Below are 16061 nucleotides of genomic sequence, written 5' to 3' on the forward strand. Positions count from 1 at the left end.
GCAAAGATGAGTCTTGGGCTGGGGGCTGCGGTGAGTCCCTTCCTGGGACGCTGCGGTGAACCGACTCTCCAGTCTCCAGGTGGGTTCGATGGCACCGACGGCGCCGTGGGCGAGCAGAAGCTCCCAGCCCCGTTGAGTTTTAGGAGCAAATTCCAAGCGGACTCCTGCCGCTGCTTGGGAGGGACTGCGTTCCCAGGCCCAGTTCCGGAAGACGTGGGAAGAGGCTGGCGCGGCCAGACCCTAGCGCCGGCAGCCCCCTGCTCAGCCCGGCCCGCAACCCGGAAGCAGAGGCGAGCCGCGCGGCGTGGCGGGGTTGCGGTTCCGGGTCGGGTCTCGCTGCTGCCCGCGCTCCGCTCACTGCCGCAGCGCCCCGCCCCCGCACTCCGGACCTGGGCAGGCGGTGGCCGCCCGGCAGCTCCCGGGGCCACATGGCTGAGGGGGACGCAGGCAGCGACCAGAGGCAGGTGAGGCCCCGGCGGAGCGCCGACCTCCAGGCTCGGCTCGGCCTCGTCTCGCCGCCTCAGGCCTCCTAGGCCGAGGGGGCTTCTGCCCGGGGCCACCCCCGGTTTCGCCCGCACAGCCAGGGGCTGAGGCTGCGCCATTCGCTCAGCCGCGTCCCATTTTCCCGGCGCCTGAGCTCAGCCCATCTCTCGCGCTGGCGGCTCCCGGGCGTCGGCGCGCTGGGCCTGCCTTGAACGGTGCCATCGTCAACCATCAGCACGCGACACAGCAGCGCCGGGCTGGAGGCAGAAACCAGGGTTCTGCTCCCCAGCCTGTCTCTGCTGGTTGACCTTGGAGTGGCCACTTAGGACCTCAGTTTCTGCGTTTGCAAAAGGGGCAATTACAACACGGACCCTGGAGTCCCCTGAGGACCCGTGGATCTAATGCTCTTGGGCTTGAGCTTAGCCCCAGCGCGTGGCTCACGTGGGCGTTATTGAAGCTTTTCCTAATGGGCCCTAAGGACAAAATGAGATCATACAAAGTTGGAAGTATACGTTGCTCCCCATTTTTACTTTTAGATCCCGTTTTATTCTTAACCTGAAACCAAAAGTAATTTCTGAAACGTTTCGAGGATTTGATTACCAAAAACCCCAACAATCACCCAGCCTCGTGGCCAAATTCAAAACAAAACGAAGCAGGAGATAGGCAGTAGTAACATAAGGGCAAACATAATAGGTAGCAGTGGTCCAGGGGTTGCGGGGTGGGGGGGGGGGGTGGGGGGGCGGGTGGGGGGCGGGTGGGGGGGGGTGGGGGGCGGGGGGGGGGGGTGGGGGGGCGGGTGGGGGGCGGGTGGGGGGGGTGGGGGGCGGGTGGGGGGCGGGTGGGGGGGGTGGGGGGCGGGTGGGGGGCGGGTGGGGGGGTGGGGGGCGGGTGGGGGGGGTTACCTGTTAAAAAGAGAAGGTGGAGCAGAGAAGATAGGTTTATCCTCCTTTCACTTGTGAATCTCATACAGAATATAGGAGTGCATATATATTTTGGCTCAGCAGTGGTCAAAAGCACAGGGATGTAGTAGCAAGGTTGGGCCCGTCATTGCTATAGAGTCTGGTACCCAGGGAGTAGGACATTTTGACCCGCTGCTGAGAACGTTTGGTGTCGTTCCTTTAGGTCTCCTTTACCCAAGATGGTTACGTTAAATGCAAATACCTTATAAAGCAGTAAGGAAGACTCAGATTTTTTAGGGTAGTCAAAAAATTTTTGGCTTTCTCCCCTCATCAACCTCTTTCAGAATGAGGAAATTGAAGCAATGGCTGCTATATATGGCGAGGAATGGTGTGTCATTGATGACTGCGCCAAAATATTTTGTATTCGAATTAGCGACGATATAGATGACCCCAAGTGGACACTTTGCTTACAGGTATTTTTCTTCATCTATAGCCGTTTTCCAGTTACAGTATTGACTTTGTATTATTGACGACAGTTGTATTCCTTTAATTATTCTTGTGTGACTTGTTCTAATCTGTCATTTCGTTGCTGACTTTTGTTAACGATTGATGATCTAAATGTATGCGTAGTTAGATCACTCTCCAGTAATGCTTTCATTGATAATATCGGTCTTTCCTGTGCCAGTTATTTAAGTGTTCTTCATCTACCTTTGGCAGACTCGAGTTTCTCTTCCTTTCATTATCTTCTCCATTTAATAGAGGAGGGTATAAACCTGGGAAGATGGCTAGCATTTTCTGAGAAAGAATAGATTAGTAATTTAGGTGGTTCATAGAGTAGATAACTCATTTCTTTGTTAACTGGGAATCAGTTGTGGTTAGGATACATACAGGAAACGATCAGTTACGGCTTTGTGTTTAATGCTTATTCTTTGGTGACTGTCTGTACTTCCAACATAAAAGATGCCAAATTGAGTTGTTATCAGTATTCATTTTTATAGTAATACAGATTTCAAAAGAAACATGCATGGTTTTCTAATAACTGTTAGCTATTTAATTGTATTTGGTAGGATTTTTTTTTAAATTTCTTAAAAATATCTGGAACATGTTATAATGCCACCCTCGTCATCCGGGGTTGGGGTATAACGACTCTATTTCAGTTTCCCTTTTGTCTTTGTCCGCCCCACTTTTTCTAATTTTAATTGCTTTTATACTTTCTCGGCAAATAATCTCCTTAAAAAATTGGCATCATCTTAACAACATATTTATCCTAGAGAAGGGAATGGCAACCCACTCCAGTATTCTTGCCTGGAGAATTCCATGGACAGAGGAGCCTGGTGAGCTACAGTTAATGGGGTTGCAAAGAGTCGGACACAACTGAGCAACTAACTCTAACAACATATTTAAGGTGGAAGCATAAATGTGAGGAGGGAATTCGCTTCTGAAATTTGATAAAACAATGGTTTTGTGTCTTAGTTTGGCAAGTTAGAAATCTGTCTGGTGACTGGCTTTATGACTGTTGTTGTTTTTGAACCACGATAAAATATAAGCAGATTTGTTTTTAAACTGCTTTGTAGGTGATGCTACCAAATGAATACCCAGGTACAGCTCCACCTATTTATCAACTAAAGTAAGCTATATTTCTACATTTATATTTTTATAAAAAGTTTTACTTTGCCAAGATTGTTTGTATGGTACCCTTATATGTCAAAATGTATATAAAAATTAAAATTGGACTTAATGTATTTACATTTAAAAAATTAAATTATGTAAAAACACACTGACGTTTGCCACTTAGTATAAAAGAATCAAAGGATTCATAGGGGATAAAATAGCTACAGAATTACAGGATTCATAGGGGATAAAATAGCTACAGAATGTCATTAGAGATGGGGAAGGAAATCTTCCTCGTTAGACAATCTAGTAATCTAGAAACCTTGGTCTGTAGGCTCACTCCTAACCTGTTTCCCTGAGTGTTTTAAAACCACAGCAGTAAAGTTTGCTATCACTCATGATTCTGTAATTTTTCATTTTTATTCATTGAAAATGAAAGATATGACTATAGAAAGCTTATAAACATAAGTGCTCTTTTCAGAAAAAGTTGATTTACAGTCATGTGGCAATTGACTTATTTGTTAGAGTTGTTTTTGGGGACATCAGTTAGAAAAAATTGGGAACTCTGGTTGTGTGGCAAATACTGTGAATTTGGAAATATAGATTCTGGAACATATCCTGCCACTTAGGTAAACTTAGGCAGCTTTTATGATACCTTATGCACTCCCCCATTTTTTAAACTATATTTTAATTGAATAATAATGGTGTTGGTGTCATCATGGTTTCCTGAGAGGACTAAATGAGTTAATGCAAATGAAAGCATTTTGGAACTGTATAGATTTATATAACATAAAATAATATTTTGATCAAAGTAGAAAAATTTTAAAACTTAAAATCAGTTTGTGATTAATCAGTATTTTTTCTTTGTGATATAAACACAGTCTTTGAGTAATCATCTTTATTTTATTTAATCTTAGTGCTCCTTGGCTTAAAGGGCAAGAACGGGCAGATTTATCTAATAGCCTTGAGGAAATATACATGTAAGTAATGGATGATTAAAAACAATGCTATTAGTGACTGTTGTGGGCTTTGTTGGAACTGTGATATATTAGGCCCTTTTGTAAACTTTATGTTAAGCTGTTTTTCCATTAACAAAAAGAATACAGTTGAAGAATCCTTGAAAGATTAGTTATATAGTTTTATATATACTTTTGATATAAATTCTATTTAGAAACAAAAATAAAAGTATTATTTAGACCTAATAGCTATAAAAACACTTAGCTACCTGTGAAAGTAAATTCAGAGACACTGTTCTTATTTTGATATTTTCATAGGCTATGTTGAATGAAACTGGTAACAGCAGAATCCTAAGCATAACTATTCTATTTAAACTACCATGTACTGTTAATGGTAATGTTCTTGTATTAGGCCATAGGACTGAGAGTCTATTGATAGTATACTGTATTTTTCACTCATTCATTCAGCAGATACTACATAGCAGGTATTATACTAGATCCTGGATATATAGAATTAGTAGAAACAGAAATGGTCCCAGTTTTCATAGCATTTAGAATTTGCTGGTAGGGGAGATATTACTGATAACTCTGTAAAAATGAATGTCAAACTGTAGCTGTGATAAGTTCTACGAAAGAAGGATATTAATGTGTAGTACTGAGTTTGAAATAAAACCTGCCCTAGTTGGAGGTGAGGGATGGCTTGTTTGACTTAAGAGCTGAGTTACTTAAATGAAAAGAACTCCAGTGAAAGACCACAGCATGTGCAGAGGCTCTGTGTCAAGGAGTTTGGAACATATGAAGACACAAAATAATGGTGGTATAAGGAGGGGGTGTTGGAAAAGGGAGCATGTTGGGAAAGGAAGCGGTGAGGTGAGCAGGGGAAGTTATAGAGAGTTCTGTAGGCCATGTGGAGTGTCTGTCTTTGTCCTGAGACCTGTAGGAAGCTCAGAAGAGCCGAGAAGTACTATGATGTTGTGGTGAGACTTTCATTTTGAAAACCCCGTTTTGTGTCCGGGTGGAGAACTGATTGGAAGGGAGCAACTAGATTTGGGATATCAATCAGGAGGCTGGTGCAATAGTCCAGAGAAGGTGTTTCTGTGATTTGGGTGAATTGTATTGAGATATATTAACTTAGTACAACAAATAATGTTCTGGAATATCAGCTTTACTGTAATCCAGGAACTGATAAGGGCGCATTCTAGGTGGCCTCCCCACCTGGCACAGTGAGAAAACCCACTTTGTGTCTATACCAGGGTTCTTTTCCTCACAGAATATTAAATTTAAAAATGCTAAGTCTTCATGGAATTGATTCTGTTGGTTCCTACCAAGAGGAAGTGTGGTCTTCCTTGAGTCCCTAGGTTTACATTTGACTCAAGAAGTAATCTTGAACTGGAGATATCAATGGGAGATGCTCCCATTTAGTGATTCCATGATCCTCAGAATATAGATATTACATGTTTTCTCAATGAAATATTTTCTGTCCATGATCTTACTGGCCATTCCAACTTTTGTGCCCCCAGCAAACTTCGTTCTGTAATCTTTTATTTATGCCTATTTACCAATGTACCCCCTAAAGTAGAATAAGATAAATAACACTGCAGGTTTGCTCAGCAAGGATGTCATAATTGTACATCTTATGGTCAATTTTCAGTTCTTATCTTATTTGGCCTCTGTAACTTTTGATCGTGTTGAACACTTCCTCTTCTTGGAAAATCTTCCCACACTTGCCTTCTGTCCTGTTAGTCATATTCATCAGTGAGATTTTTCTCCTATTTTGCACAGTGTCATGCACTCTGAAATGGCTTTCCATCTGCCTTTTTTCTACCCCGAAGTGCCCCCTTTATTAAGAGATACCCTCCCATAGGGCACAACTTGCTGTTCTCCTTTGCTAGTTCTCTTGAGCTATTAGAGAATTAGGAAGGATCAGAAATAACAAAGCAGTTTGTTCTGAAGATAGGATATGGTTCGTCCCATCTTGTTTATTAAAAGCACTTGAAAATAACCCCAGTCCAATAGTATTCTTTTCACACATGTGGTCTAGGTAGAAATGTAGATTGTGTTTTTAAAAGTTTTGTGTGACAACTTTTAATGATATTTTCCCATAAAATCCCAGCAAGGGGCAACAAGTGAAATGCTATTGGTCATTGAAAAGTAAACATTTAAAATGTATAAATATAGTTCTTAATGTTTATAGTTTCATTATGTTCTAAATATTGTAACATTATCAAGATCTTCATATTTATTTAGAATCATTTTGACTGCTGAAATATTTTTTTGCCTAGATAAGAACGTGAACTGTGTTTTCTTTTATGCAAGGAAGGAAGAAGTCTGAAAGCTAACAGTCTTGTCCAGTAAACATTTTATAAGTATTTTCTATATGCTAGCACTCTTGTTAGGAGTTTGGAACTTAAAAATTAAGATAGATGTGCACCAATACACTATAGTGACGTAATTGCTGAGCGGTTTGGACCAAGTGCTGTTCCTTTTAGAGGTCTCTGGGAATGTGGTGAGGTTGTAAAGGAGGGTTCCATTGTGAAGGTGACCTCTGGGTGTGGTGCTTGGCAGATAATCAGAAAGGGAGAGATTTTCAGATAGAAGGAACTGCAGAGTTCAACAAATAGTCTGATATGCTGGGGATAGGAATTGATAGGTGTAAGAAGAACCTGTTAACCTGGGGTAAGGAGCTTGGACATTATCTTGTAGGCTCCAGGCATTTTAGGCAGGGAAGTGATGTAATCAGATTCATGTGGCAGTGTGGAGGGTGGGCAGTGAAGAGTCTGAAGGAAGGGATTCCATCAGAGCAGCAGTCAATAACGAGGAGGGAGACAGGGGAGATCTTCATTGGGGCAACAAGAATGTAGGGGAGAAGAATGGCCAGTTAGAGGAATACTTAAGAGCATAAACTAGGATTTGGTGATTGGGTAGATGTAGAGTTATTTGCTTATTATACCTTATTTTTGTTTAAACATTTTGCATTTTAAACATGGATATTTTGAATATATGAAAATAATGATTTTTATAAAACAAAAGGTAAATGACAGATTTAAAAAATATTTCAAACATTATACCACTTGGTATTAACAGAAAAATGAAAAAGATTAAACTTTTTTAAAATTTGAATTTATGATAGATCATTTCATCTATCAGTTCATTTCAGTTCAGTCGCTCAGTTGTGTCCGACTCTTTGTGACCCCATGAATCACAGCACGCCAGGCCTCCCTGTCCATCACCAACTCCCAGAGTTCACCCAGACTCATGTGCATCGAGTCAGTGATGCCATCCAGCCATCTCATCCTCTGTCATCCCCTTCTCCTCCTGCCCCCAATCCCTCCCAGCATCAGAGTCTTTTCCAATGAGTCAACTCTTCGCATGAGGTGGCCAAAGTACTGGAGTTTCAGCTTCAGCATCATTCCTTCCAAAGAAATCCCAGGGCTGATCTCCTGCAGAGTGGACTGGTTGGATCTCCTTGCAGTCCAAGGGACTCTCAAGAGTCTTCTCCAACACCACAGTTCAAAAGCATCAATTCTTCGGTGCTCAGCCTTCTTCACAGTCCAACTCTCACATCCATACATGACCACAGGAAAAACCATAGCCTTGACTAGACGAACCTTTGTTGGCAAAGTAATGTCTCTGCTTTTCAATATGCTATCTAGGTTGGTCATAACCTTTCTTCCAAGGAGTAAGCGTCTTTTAATTTCAACAATATTTACTCTTAAATCCAAGAAAATGATTAATTTCCCACAGCTCTTCACAGTGTGATGTATCACATGAAGTCTTAGATTTGGAACCTAGAGAATGAGGCTTGTCAAAGCAGAAAGTGCACCAAACCAAGTTAAACAGGCAAGGAATATTCTCTTCAAGACTGTTGTAACAGGGGAGAGAGGCAGAACTCCGTCTGAACTCAACTGGCTGAAGCAAAAGGCAGCAGGGTTTTGAGGGCTGGGATAAGCTGTGCTAAGCTGTAGAAAAAAGCACAGGGGAATGCTTGGGGGGCGGGGTGGGGGGGGGGGAATGATCAGAGAGTGTCCAGTACATTAAGTTACTTCCTGAGTTTGCAAGAGTGTTTCTCCGTGGTCAGGCCATCTGTGTGTGCAGATCGTGGCTCATCAGTAGTTAAGATGCTCCTTCCAACAGAGACTGGGCAACAGGGCATTCTCCTCTTCTATGACTGCATTTCAGAAGAATGGCTCCCAGGTCCTTGAGAAAGACACTCCTTGGTTCTAAAGCTGACATAGCTTCTAAATAGATACCCATAATCCCAAAGGAGCAAAAGAAGAATTCATGACAAGTTCTCTAAAGAAAATCCTCTAAGAACAGAGAGGTCAGGGCCTAGAGTCAGGAAGCTGTGCCTGTCTGAAGTTTAATCAAGCTGATGTTAAGGGTATCTTGGGCAGGCTTCTGGGGTCAGTTTTTGAAATAAGGCAACCTCTTTCTCATCTGTAAAATGAGGATAATAGAATAATATCATTGTGAGGATTAAGTGACATAATCCATGTGATATATTTTAGCACTGTATAATAGCAGCTCTCATTTTTGTTCTTGTCAGAAGAGTCATCAAGTTTTGTCATTTTTAAAATGAGATGATGGAAACTCAGATCAAGTGATTTGTCTGAGGTTACACAACTTTGTAGTACATTTTAATGAATATCTTTACCCTTAAATAACAAATATACATACTGGAGAATTAAAGGTATGAAAATTAGAGCCACAGGTCAAATGAGAGTCACAAGTAACTTGACTTTGTTTTGATCATTCTGAACTGGATTATAGTTATTTAAGTATAGTTAATCACAGTTGTGTCTCAACTAAAATAGCAGTTTTTAATTCAAGTTGATCTTTTATTCAATTTGAAACAAATTTGTTCTAGACTTTTTATATTCAGCTACTATACCACAACAATTTCATAAATTAAAAGCTTAGCATCTCACCATATAATGAGTATTCTCAGATTTTGTACCGATTTTTAGGATTCAGCAAACTTCCTCCAGGACCACTGCGGTGCAGGAAAAGAAGGGCACAGGAGAGAGGACTCGAGCTTTTGTCTGTTTTAACTTGTTTTTGGTTCTGTGAGAGATTTCATTACAGTAAAGGCGAAAGTTTGAAAACCACCAAATCCTAGTCTGCATTTAAAAGATATGAATAATCAACTCTTCTTTTTAAAAAGGGGGGTTACAAACTACTGTCGTGAGAGAAAACAAAAAAGCAGGAACAGTGACACCACCCAAACTGCCATCAGTGATAGAATTGGAGGTCCAAGGGAAAGAATTTTCATTTTCTTCAGGAAACCTTTCACATCTACTACAACTTCCTTAAACTGGATTTCAGTAAATCTAGTTAAATACTCGGGACAAAGGAAACAGTCAATAAATGATGTTAGATGGAGTGCTGTTGAATATTTTTCTTCAGGACGCCATGGGCTAGAGGAGAGGAAATTTGGAGTTAAGGTTTAATGTCTTCTTCTTATTAGGAAAAATTAGTTATTAACTGCAGAAATTCTTCCAAGGCATTTTCCACTGCCCCTTCCCCCAAAAGTCCCCTATCAAAAATAACAAATCTGAATGTGAATATATATTCACAGAGGGATGATTTTCCTGTCTCAAAGGGGGCTGTAAAGATTAAGTGAAGTAACCAAGCATTTTCTACATCTTACATATGGTAGGTGTTCAATAAACACTAGATATTAGTGCTACTACTTTTGGTGGTGATGATGATACGATGAATTCAATAGAATGGTGTTAGGAGATGGAGAGAATTACATAGAAAAGCATACATTTTTAAGAACAATAATTGCAAGCACTGAGACAGGGGACCCAGTTTTCTCATTCACTGCTACACCCTCAGGGTTGCACGTAGTGCTTGGTGTGTAGGCAAGGCCCTTACAAATCTGTTGAGTGAATTAAGACAGGTCCACTTGAAAAGAGACTGCTTTTGTAAAGTAAGACAAGATGCTGTAAATCTGTTTTGTAGGTGGGGAAACTGAGGCAGTTCAAGTGTCTTACTTGCCTAAGGGCACAGCTGCTTGCTAGGAGAGCAAAGTGATGTGGGCGACCTGAGCTCTGGAGTAAGTCTGCATTCCCATTCTCGCTCTGGACTTCTTACTGCTTATAAGACTGTCTTAGGCAAGTTAATTGATCTCTCCAGGTCTGCTTTCTCATCTGTACAATGGGAAAATAAGGCCTACTCTGTTAGAAAATTATGAGCATTAAATGTGTTGCTATATCAATATATAATGTACTTTGGGCTTAGTATATATTCAGTACATTTTACCTTTCTCTGTCTTTTATGGAGGAGAGAGGAAGGGAGTAGGAATTGTTTAAAAGAAACTCAACCAACGTTCTTAATTTTTAAAACTTTTCCAGTTGACTTTTGCCCTCTCTAAATAAGACAGGTTGCCAAAGAGCACAGAGGGTCATTTTAGTGCTCAGGGATTATGGGTGGGATGGGAGTGTTTGAGGGTACAGAATTATTTCAAAACAGTGTTGTTTTCTTCTGTATGCTTGTTTTGAAAGCTTCCTTTGGGTGCTGATGAGTGGTGATAAAGAGAGATAATGGTTTCAAGAGAAACTGTTAGAGGAAGGGGTAAGGTGTTATGAAGTAGTTTGGTGAGTTCCTTAAACACGCATATTAACACATCTAAAATTAGTATCATTCCCTAAAAAATAGACACTTGGGCCTTTATTTTATTGCTGTTGCCATCATTTAACATAACTCTGTGGAAATGAACTATGACTTCTTTTTCTCAGTGAGCCTTTGAGATGGACTCAATTATCTGATGCAGCCAGACAGCTCTTTGGAACCGAAGTGAATTTGGGCAATAGAATATTATGTCAAAAACAAAATAAGAATCTAAAGCTTTAAATTGCTTGTCTTTTAGTCTTGTAAATTGGCTTTCTTGGGGAGTTTCTAAAATGCTTTGTATTCTTAATTGTTGAAATAAGTATACAAAATAAGTATTTTGAAATTGTTCAAAAAGTTGAGGAAAGCAAGCAATGACTGGGCATCAGTACTACAATTATATTCACTGACAGAAACAAAGTCGTATTTATATCTATCTTAATTCCGTTCAAGTTCAGAAATTCTCTTTCCTCTCTTTGGTTGTAGTTCTTCTACTTATTTTAAGTAAGCAATGTTAATTTGGGAGCCATTTGGGATTTTTAATATTGATGTATTAAATACTCATCTACAAATGTTAGTAAATCTCATGTTTTTGTAAGTTTCTTTTTAAAGGGCGTGGCTAGGGAATTCCCTGGTGGTCCAGTGGTTAAGATTTGCAGCTATCACTACAAGGGCCTGGGTTCAGTCCCTGGTTGGGGAACTAAGATCTCACAAGCTGCGCAGCAAGGCAGAAAAAAAAAAAAAAGCACATGGCTAGATATAATTTAATTTCTTAGATTATAAATATGTCTATATTATCTTGAATTTGAGAAAGAATTTTTTTAATAACAATTTTTCCCCTGAATTTTGTTTAGCCAGAATATTGGTGAAAGTATTCTTTACTTGTGGGTGGAGAAAATAAGAGATGTCCTGATACAAAAATCTCAGATGACAGAACCAGGTAGGTTTGAAAAACGTTATCATTGCTCTTTTAATTTACAGTAATTAAATTTTCATGTATATATTCTCACTGAAACTTTTAATAAAGATCTATATACTGTTTTATGGTTTTACATGATAAAATATATTCTCTGAAAAGTTCTTTACTCATGTAAATATGGTTATTTCTTTCAATAAGGTGCATCCTCTTTGGTTTCAGATTACTATAAGCTCTTACAGAGATAGAATTTTATGGTTAAAGAACTTTGCTCAAAAACCTTTGCCTTCTATGGCAATATTAGCTATGTAACATTCTTCATGCATTATTGATATAAGTTAGACATTAGCTTCAAATGAGTGTTGCTGCTGCTGCTAAGTTGCGGCAGTCGTGTCCGACTCTGTGCAACCCCATAGACAGCAGCCCACCAGGCTCCCCTGTCCCTGGGATTCTCCAGGCAAGAGCACTGGAGTGGGTTGCCATTTCCTCCTCCAATGCATGAAAGTGAAAAGTGAAAGTGAAGTCGCTCAGTCGTGTCCGACTCTTAGCGACCCCATGGACTATAGCCTACCAGGTTCCTCCGTTCATGGGATTTTCCAGGCAAGAGTACTGGAGTGGGGTGCCTTATGTTTATAGAAAAAGAACTTTGGAAAACATGACCAATATTTAGGGTATAAAAAGTGACTTTGAAAATTGATTTTTAAATCGAGATAGAATTCATATACTATGATCATTCACCTTTTAAAATGTATATTCAGTGGTTTTTAGTAAATTCCAAAGTTGTGCAGCCATCACCACTATCTAATTTCAGAACATTTGAGAATTAATATTTTGCTTTATTATTATTCTTCTGTTGAATCATAGGTACATAACAGCATAGAAGTTTCTTATGTTTTCTGTTTACTTTGCTAGTCTTTGCTCCAGTTACTACAAAAGCCTTTACTTTTGTAAATTACTAAGTATGATTTTATTTCCAAATAGACTTTTATTGTTATCACTGATAGAATTGTTTTCAGTTTGGGGAGAAGAAGGATTAAAGAACAACAATTCAATAGTCTGTTTACTAATTTTATTTTTTATTTTTTTTAATTTTTTATTTTATTTTTGTTTTTTTTTTTGTTTTTTTTTTTGTTTGTTTACTAATTTTTAGAAGGTTATTTACAGGAAACCAATTATTGAGGATTCCCTTACCCATATCAGTATACATTTGAAGTTGATAGAAATATATATTTTTTCAGAGCATTTTACAATTTTTCTATAGAAGCAAGTATTTTTACTGCTTCCATTAAAATCAAAGGGATAAATGGTCTGAAGATATTCTGATCATGGGACAGTATTTTTTGAAGTGTTTTCCTTGACTTTTTATGCTTCATGTTCTGATTTTGTGGCATTTCAGGGCATCTGAGAAGAGTGGTCTCAAAATCAGTTTTTGCCAATCCACCATTCTAGAATGTGGGATACTTGCAAAAGTGTTATGTATACCAGTAGAAATGTAGAACTCCAAAACTTTGGAATCACTCACCTCTTAGGAAGGTTTTTAAATTGTTCATTTTAATATGGTATTTTCCCTTTCCCACCTATATCTATAACTTAGTTTTGCCACACTTCAGTTTTTTGAGTTACTGATTTAGGTTGTATAATTTATAATTTTTAAAAATTTTCTTCAGAATTTTTTAATAAAAAATTTTCTAGACTTCATATTAAAATGGAAGTGATCAGGATATCTCATGAGAATTTTCTTCTCCAGGGCACCCACTTGACAAGTAATTCATTTTTATTTTACTACTAATCTTCAGTATGTATTTATTCTTAATTATTTTATTTTTTCTACTATGAAAATATTAAATCTTGAAGTAGTTATTTGCAACTATTTATACTTTAAAAAATTCTGAACTAATTTTAGACTTACAGAAAAGTTGCAAAAATAGTAGAAATAACTGCTGTATCCCTCACTCTGCTTCCCTGAGTAACATCTTACATAACCATAGTATAATTATCAAGAACAGAAAGCAAGCATTGATAAATATAATATAATAATATTTTCACTAGTGTTTTTTCTGCTGTTCTCAGATCTGGTCCAGGATTCTTTGTTGCATTTTTTCTCCTTACTTCCCTTTAATCTATGAATAGTTCCCCATTCTTTCTTTGACTTTATGACCTTTCATGACCTTGGGTTTGTCCACTGTTTTCTCATGATTGGAGTAAGACTAGGCATTTTGGCAAAAATATCACAGAAATGATATTGTGTCCTCCATAGTGTATGTACTATATCAAGGAGCTAATGATATCAATATGCTTTATTATTGGTGATATTTACTTTGGTCCCTTGGTTAAGGGGGTACCTGCTAAATGACTCCACTATAAAGTTACTATATTAATAAAGTTTTCCAGAGAAACAGACCAATAAAATGTGTGTGTCTTATATATGTATGTATGTATGTATGTATGTGTGTGTGGATGTATCTATGTATTGGGTTGGTCAAAAAGTTTGTTTGGGGTTTCCATAAGATGTGATATAAAAACCTGAATGAACTTTTTGGCCAACTCAACATTTATAGAGAGAGGTGAGGGGAAGGAAAGGTTGGGGACAGAGGGAGAGGTTGATTGATTTTAAGGAATTGGCTCACAAAATTATGGAGGCTTGAAAGTCCAAAATCTGCAAGGTAGGCTGACAGCCTGGAGACGTAGAGAAGAAATGATACTGAAACTCAAGGCTGTGAAAGCTGTATGTTGGCAGAATTCCCTCCTTGTCTGGGGAGGTCAGTCCTTTTTCTTTTAAGACCTTACGTGAAAAAAAAAAAAGACCTTAACTGGATGAGTCTCACTTGCATTGTGGAGAGCAATCTGCTTTATGCAAAGTCAACTGATTTGAATGTAGATTCCATCTCAGAAATACCTTTGCAGAAATATGTAGAATAGTGTTTGACCAAGTATCTGTGTACCATGGTCTATCTAGGTTGTCATATCAAATTATCACAGTTGATAATTCTCTTGGGAGAGATACTTTGAGGCTGTGCTAATACCCTATTTGTCTTCAAACTTTCATCCCTCCACCCCCTGATTTTAGTATCTATTAGTGTATCTTACTGACAATATTTATAAACAATATGGTGTTGTAACAATATGGTGATTCTCACTTCTTTGTTTCCTTCTTGGTATGGTTAATTGGAACTGTATTGTGAGAACAAGATGTCTCTTCTCCACATTTATTTATTTACATTACAATGAACTTATTTTATTTAGTGAGCTAAAATTCCATACTGTCATTATTTTGTTGCTTAAATTATTCCAGGTTTGGCCTTTCAGAATGCTCGCAGGTGGGCTCCTGTGTTCTTTTTATAAGCTCCCATCTTTTTCTAAACATTCCTTTACTCTCTGCAATCACAAGATGTCCCAGCCCATCTTACATCTTACATTTTCCTAGTCCCAACCCTGGAGACAACCACTTGTAGGAATACTGGTTCCTTCTGTTGAAGACTGATGTTTAGAGATCAAGACTCAAAGTTTTTTAAGTGTCATTTCTTACTGTCATATGATCACTCATAATGTCTCATATCCACATAGGCCCAGACGTAAAGAAGAAAACTGAAGAGGAAGACATTGAATGTGAAGATGATCTTGTTTTAGCATGTCAACCAGAAAATCAAGTTAAAACTTTGGATTTTGATGTCAGTGAAAATCGAACAGGTATAGTGAATGTTACTAGTTTATTTTGAGGACAGTAGTGATGTGGCTTCCCTGGTAGATCAACTGGTAAAGAATCCACCTGCAATGCAGGAGACCTCAGTTCGATTCCTGGGTTGGGAAAACATCCTGGAGAAAGGATAGGGTACCCACTCCAGTATCCTTGGGCTTCCCTGGTGGCCCAGATGGTAAAGAATCCACCTGCGATACGGTGGATTACTAACCGCATTACTAACCTTACTAACCTGGGTTCAGTCCCTGGGTTGGGAAGATCGCCTGGAGGAGGGCGTGACAACGCACCCTTGTATTCTTACCTGGAGAACCCTCGTGGACAGAGGAGCCTGGCGTGCTTACGGTCCATGGGGTCACAAGAGTCAGACACAGCTGAGTGACTCAGCACAGCACAGGGTGGTAGCACTATGATTTGTTTTTGGAATGGTATAGAGATTTAGTAAACTGTTACCTTTTAAGGAATTCTTAGTAATTTACAGAGAACTGGGTTATATTTTTCCTGCCTCTTGGTCATTTTGGTGTTTCCTAAGTCTAGCAGAATAGTGAGGACAAAAATAGAAATTTAGTTTTTCTTTCTTTTTTTTTTTTTTTGCTGTTAGAGTTTTGAATTAGTGATGGGAGAAATTGAAACTAAGAAAGCTATGTTAATGTTTTCAATTCATACCCTGTTTTTATATTTTTAAAATCTTAGATCTACTAATGGCTCAGAGTTAAATTTTAGTCTGTGCTAACAAATATAAATACAGTAATTGAAGGTGCAACCACTGAACTAAAGCTAATGAAATGCCTTCAAGATTTTAGTATGTTCCATTTTAGTATTTTAAAATTTTGAATGATATCGTCAGTTCCTCAAGTGTCTTACAAAAACATGATAGACCAGAGAGG

At 38.9% G+C, this 16061-nt stretch overlaps 1 protein-coding gene across 5 annotated transcripts in view; it reads left to right on the top strand.

Annotated features, from left to right (window-relative positions):
• The first annotated feature begins 263 nt into the window (after positions 1-263).
• The window catches only part of IMPACT (impact RWD domain protein), a 29661-nt gene continuing 13863 nt past the window's right edge, over positions 264-16061 (top strand). For 2 of the 5 annotated variants that reach the window (XM_044934433.2, XM_025273144.3), the window contains exons 1-6: positions 266-464; positions 1727-1855; positions 2957-3009; positions 3911-3973; positions 11419-11504; positions 15045-15167. In XM_044934433.2, the coding sequence (XP_044790368.1) occupies positions 429-464; positions 1727-1855; positions 2957-3009; positions 3911-3973; positions 11419-11504; positions 15045-15167 (490 nt within the window). In that variant the 5' untranslated portion in view covers positions 266-428. Of the gene's footprint in view, positions 465-1726; positions 1856-2956; positions 3010-3910; positions 3974-11418; positions 11505-15044; positions 15168-16061 lie in introns of all 5 variants that reach the window. The other 3 variants (XM_044934434.2, XM_006041828.4, XM_006041826.4) reach the window with 3 other exon arrangements.

Source organism: Bubalus bubalis, chromosome 22 (assembly GCF_019923935.1).
Source record: "Bubalus bubalis isolate 160015118507 breed Murrah chromosome 22, NDDB_SH_1, whole genome shotgun sequence".
In the NCBI taxonomy this organism is placed as follows: Eukaryota; Metazoa; Chordata; class Mammalia; order Artiodactyla; family Bovidae; genus Bubalus; species Bubalus bubalis.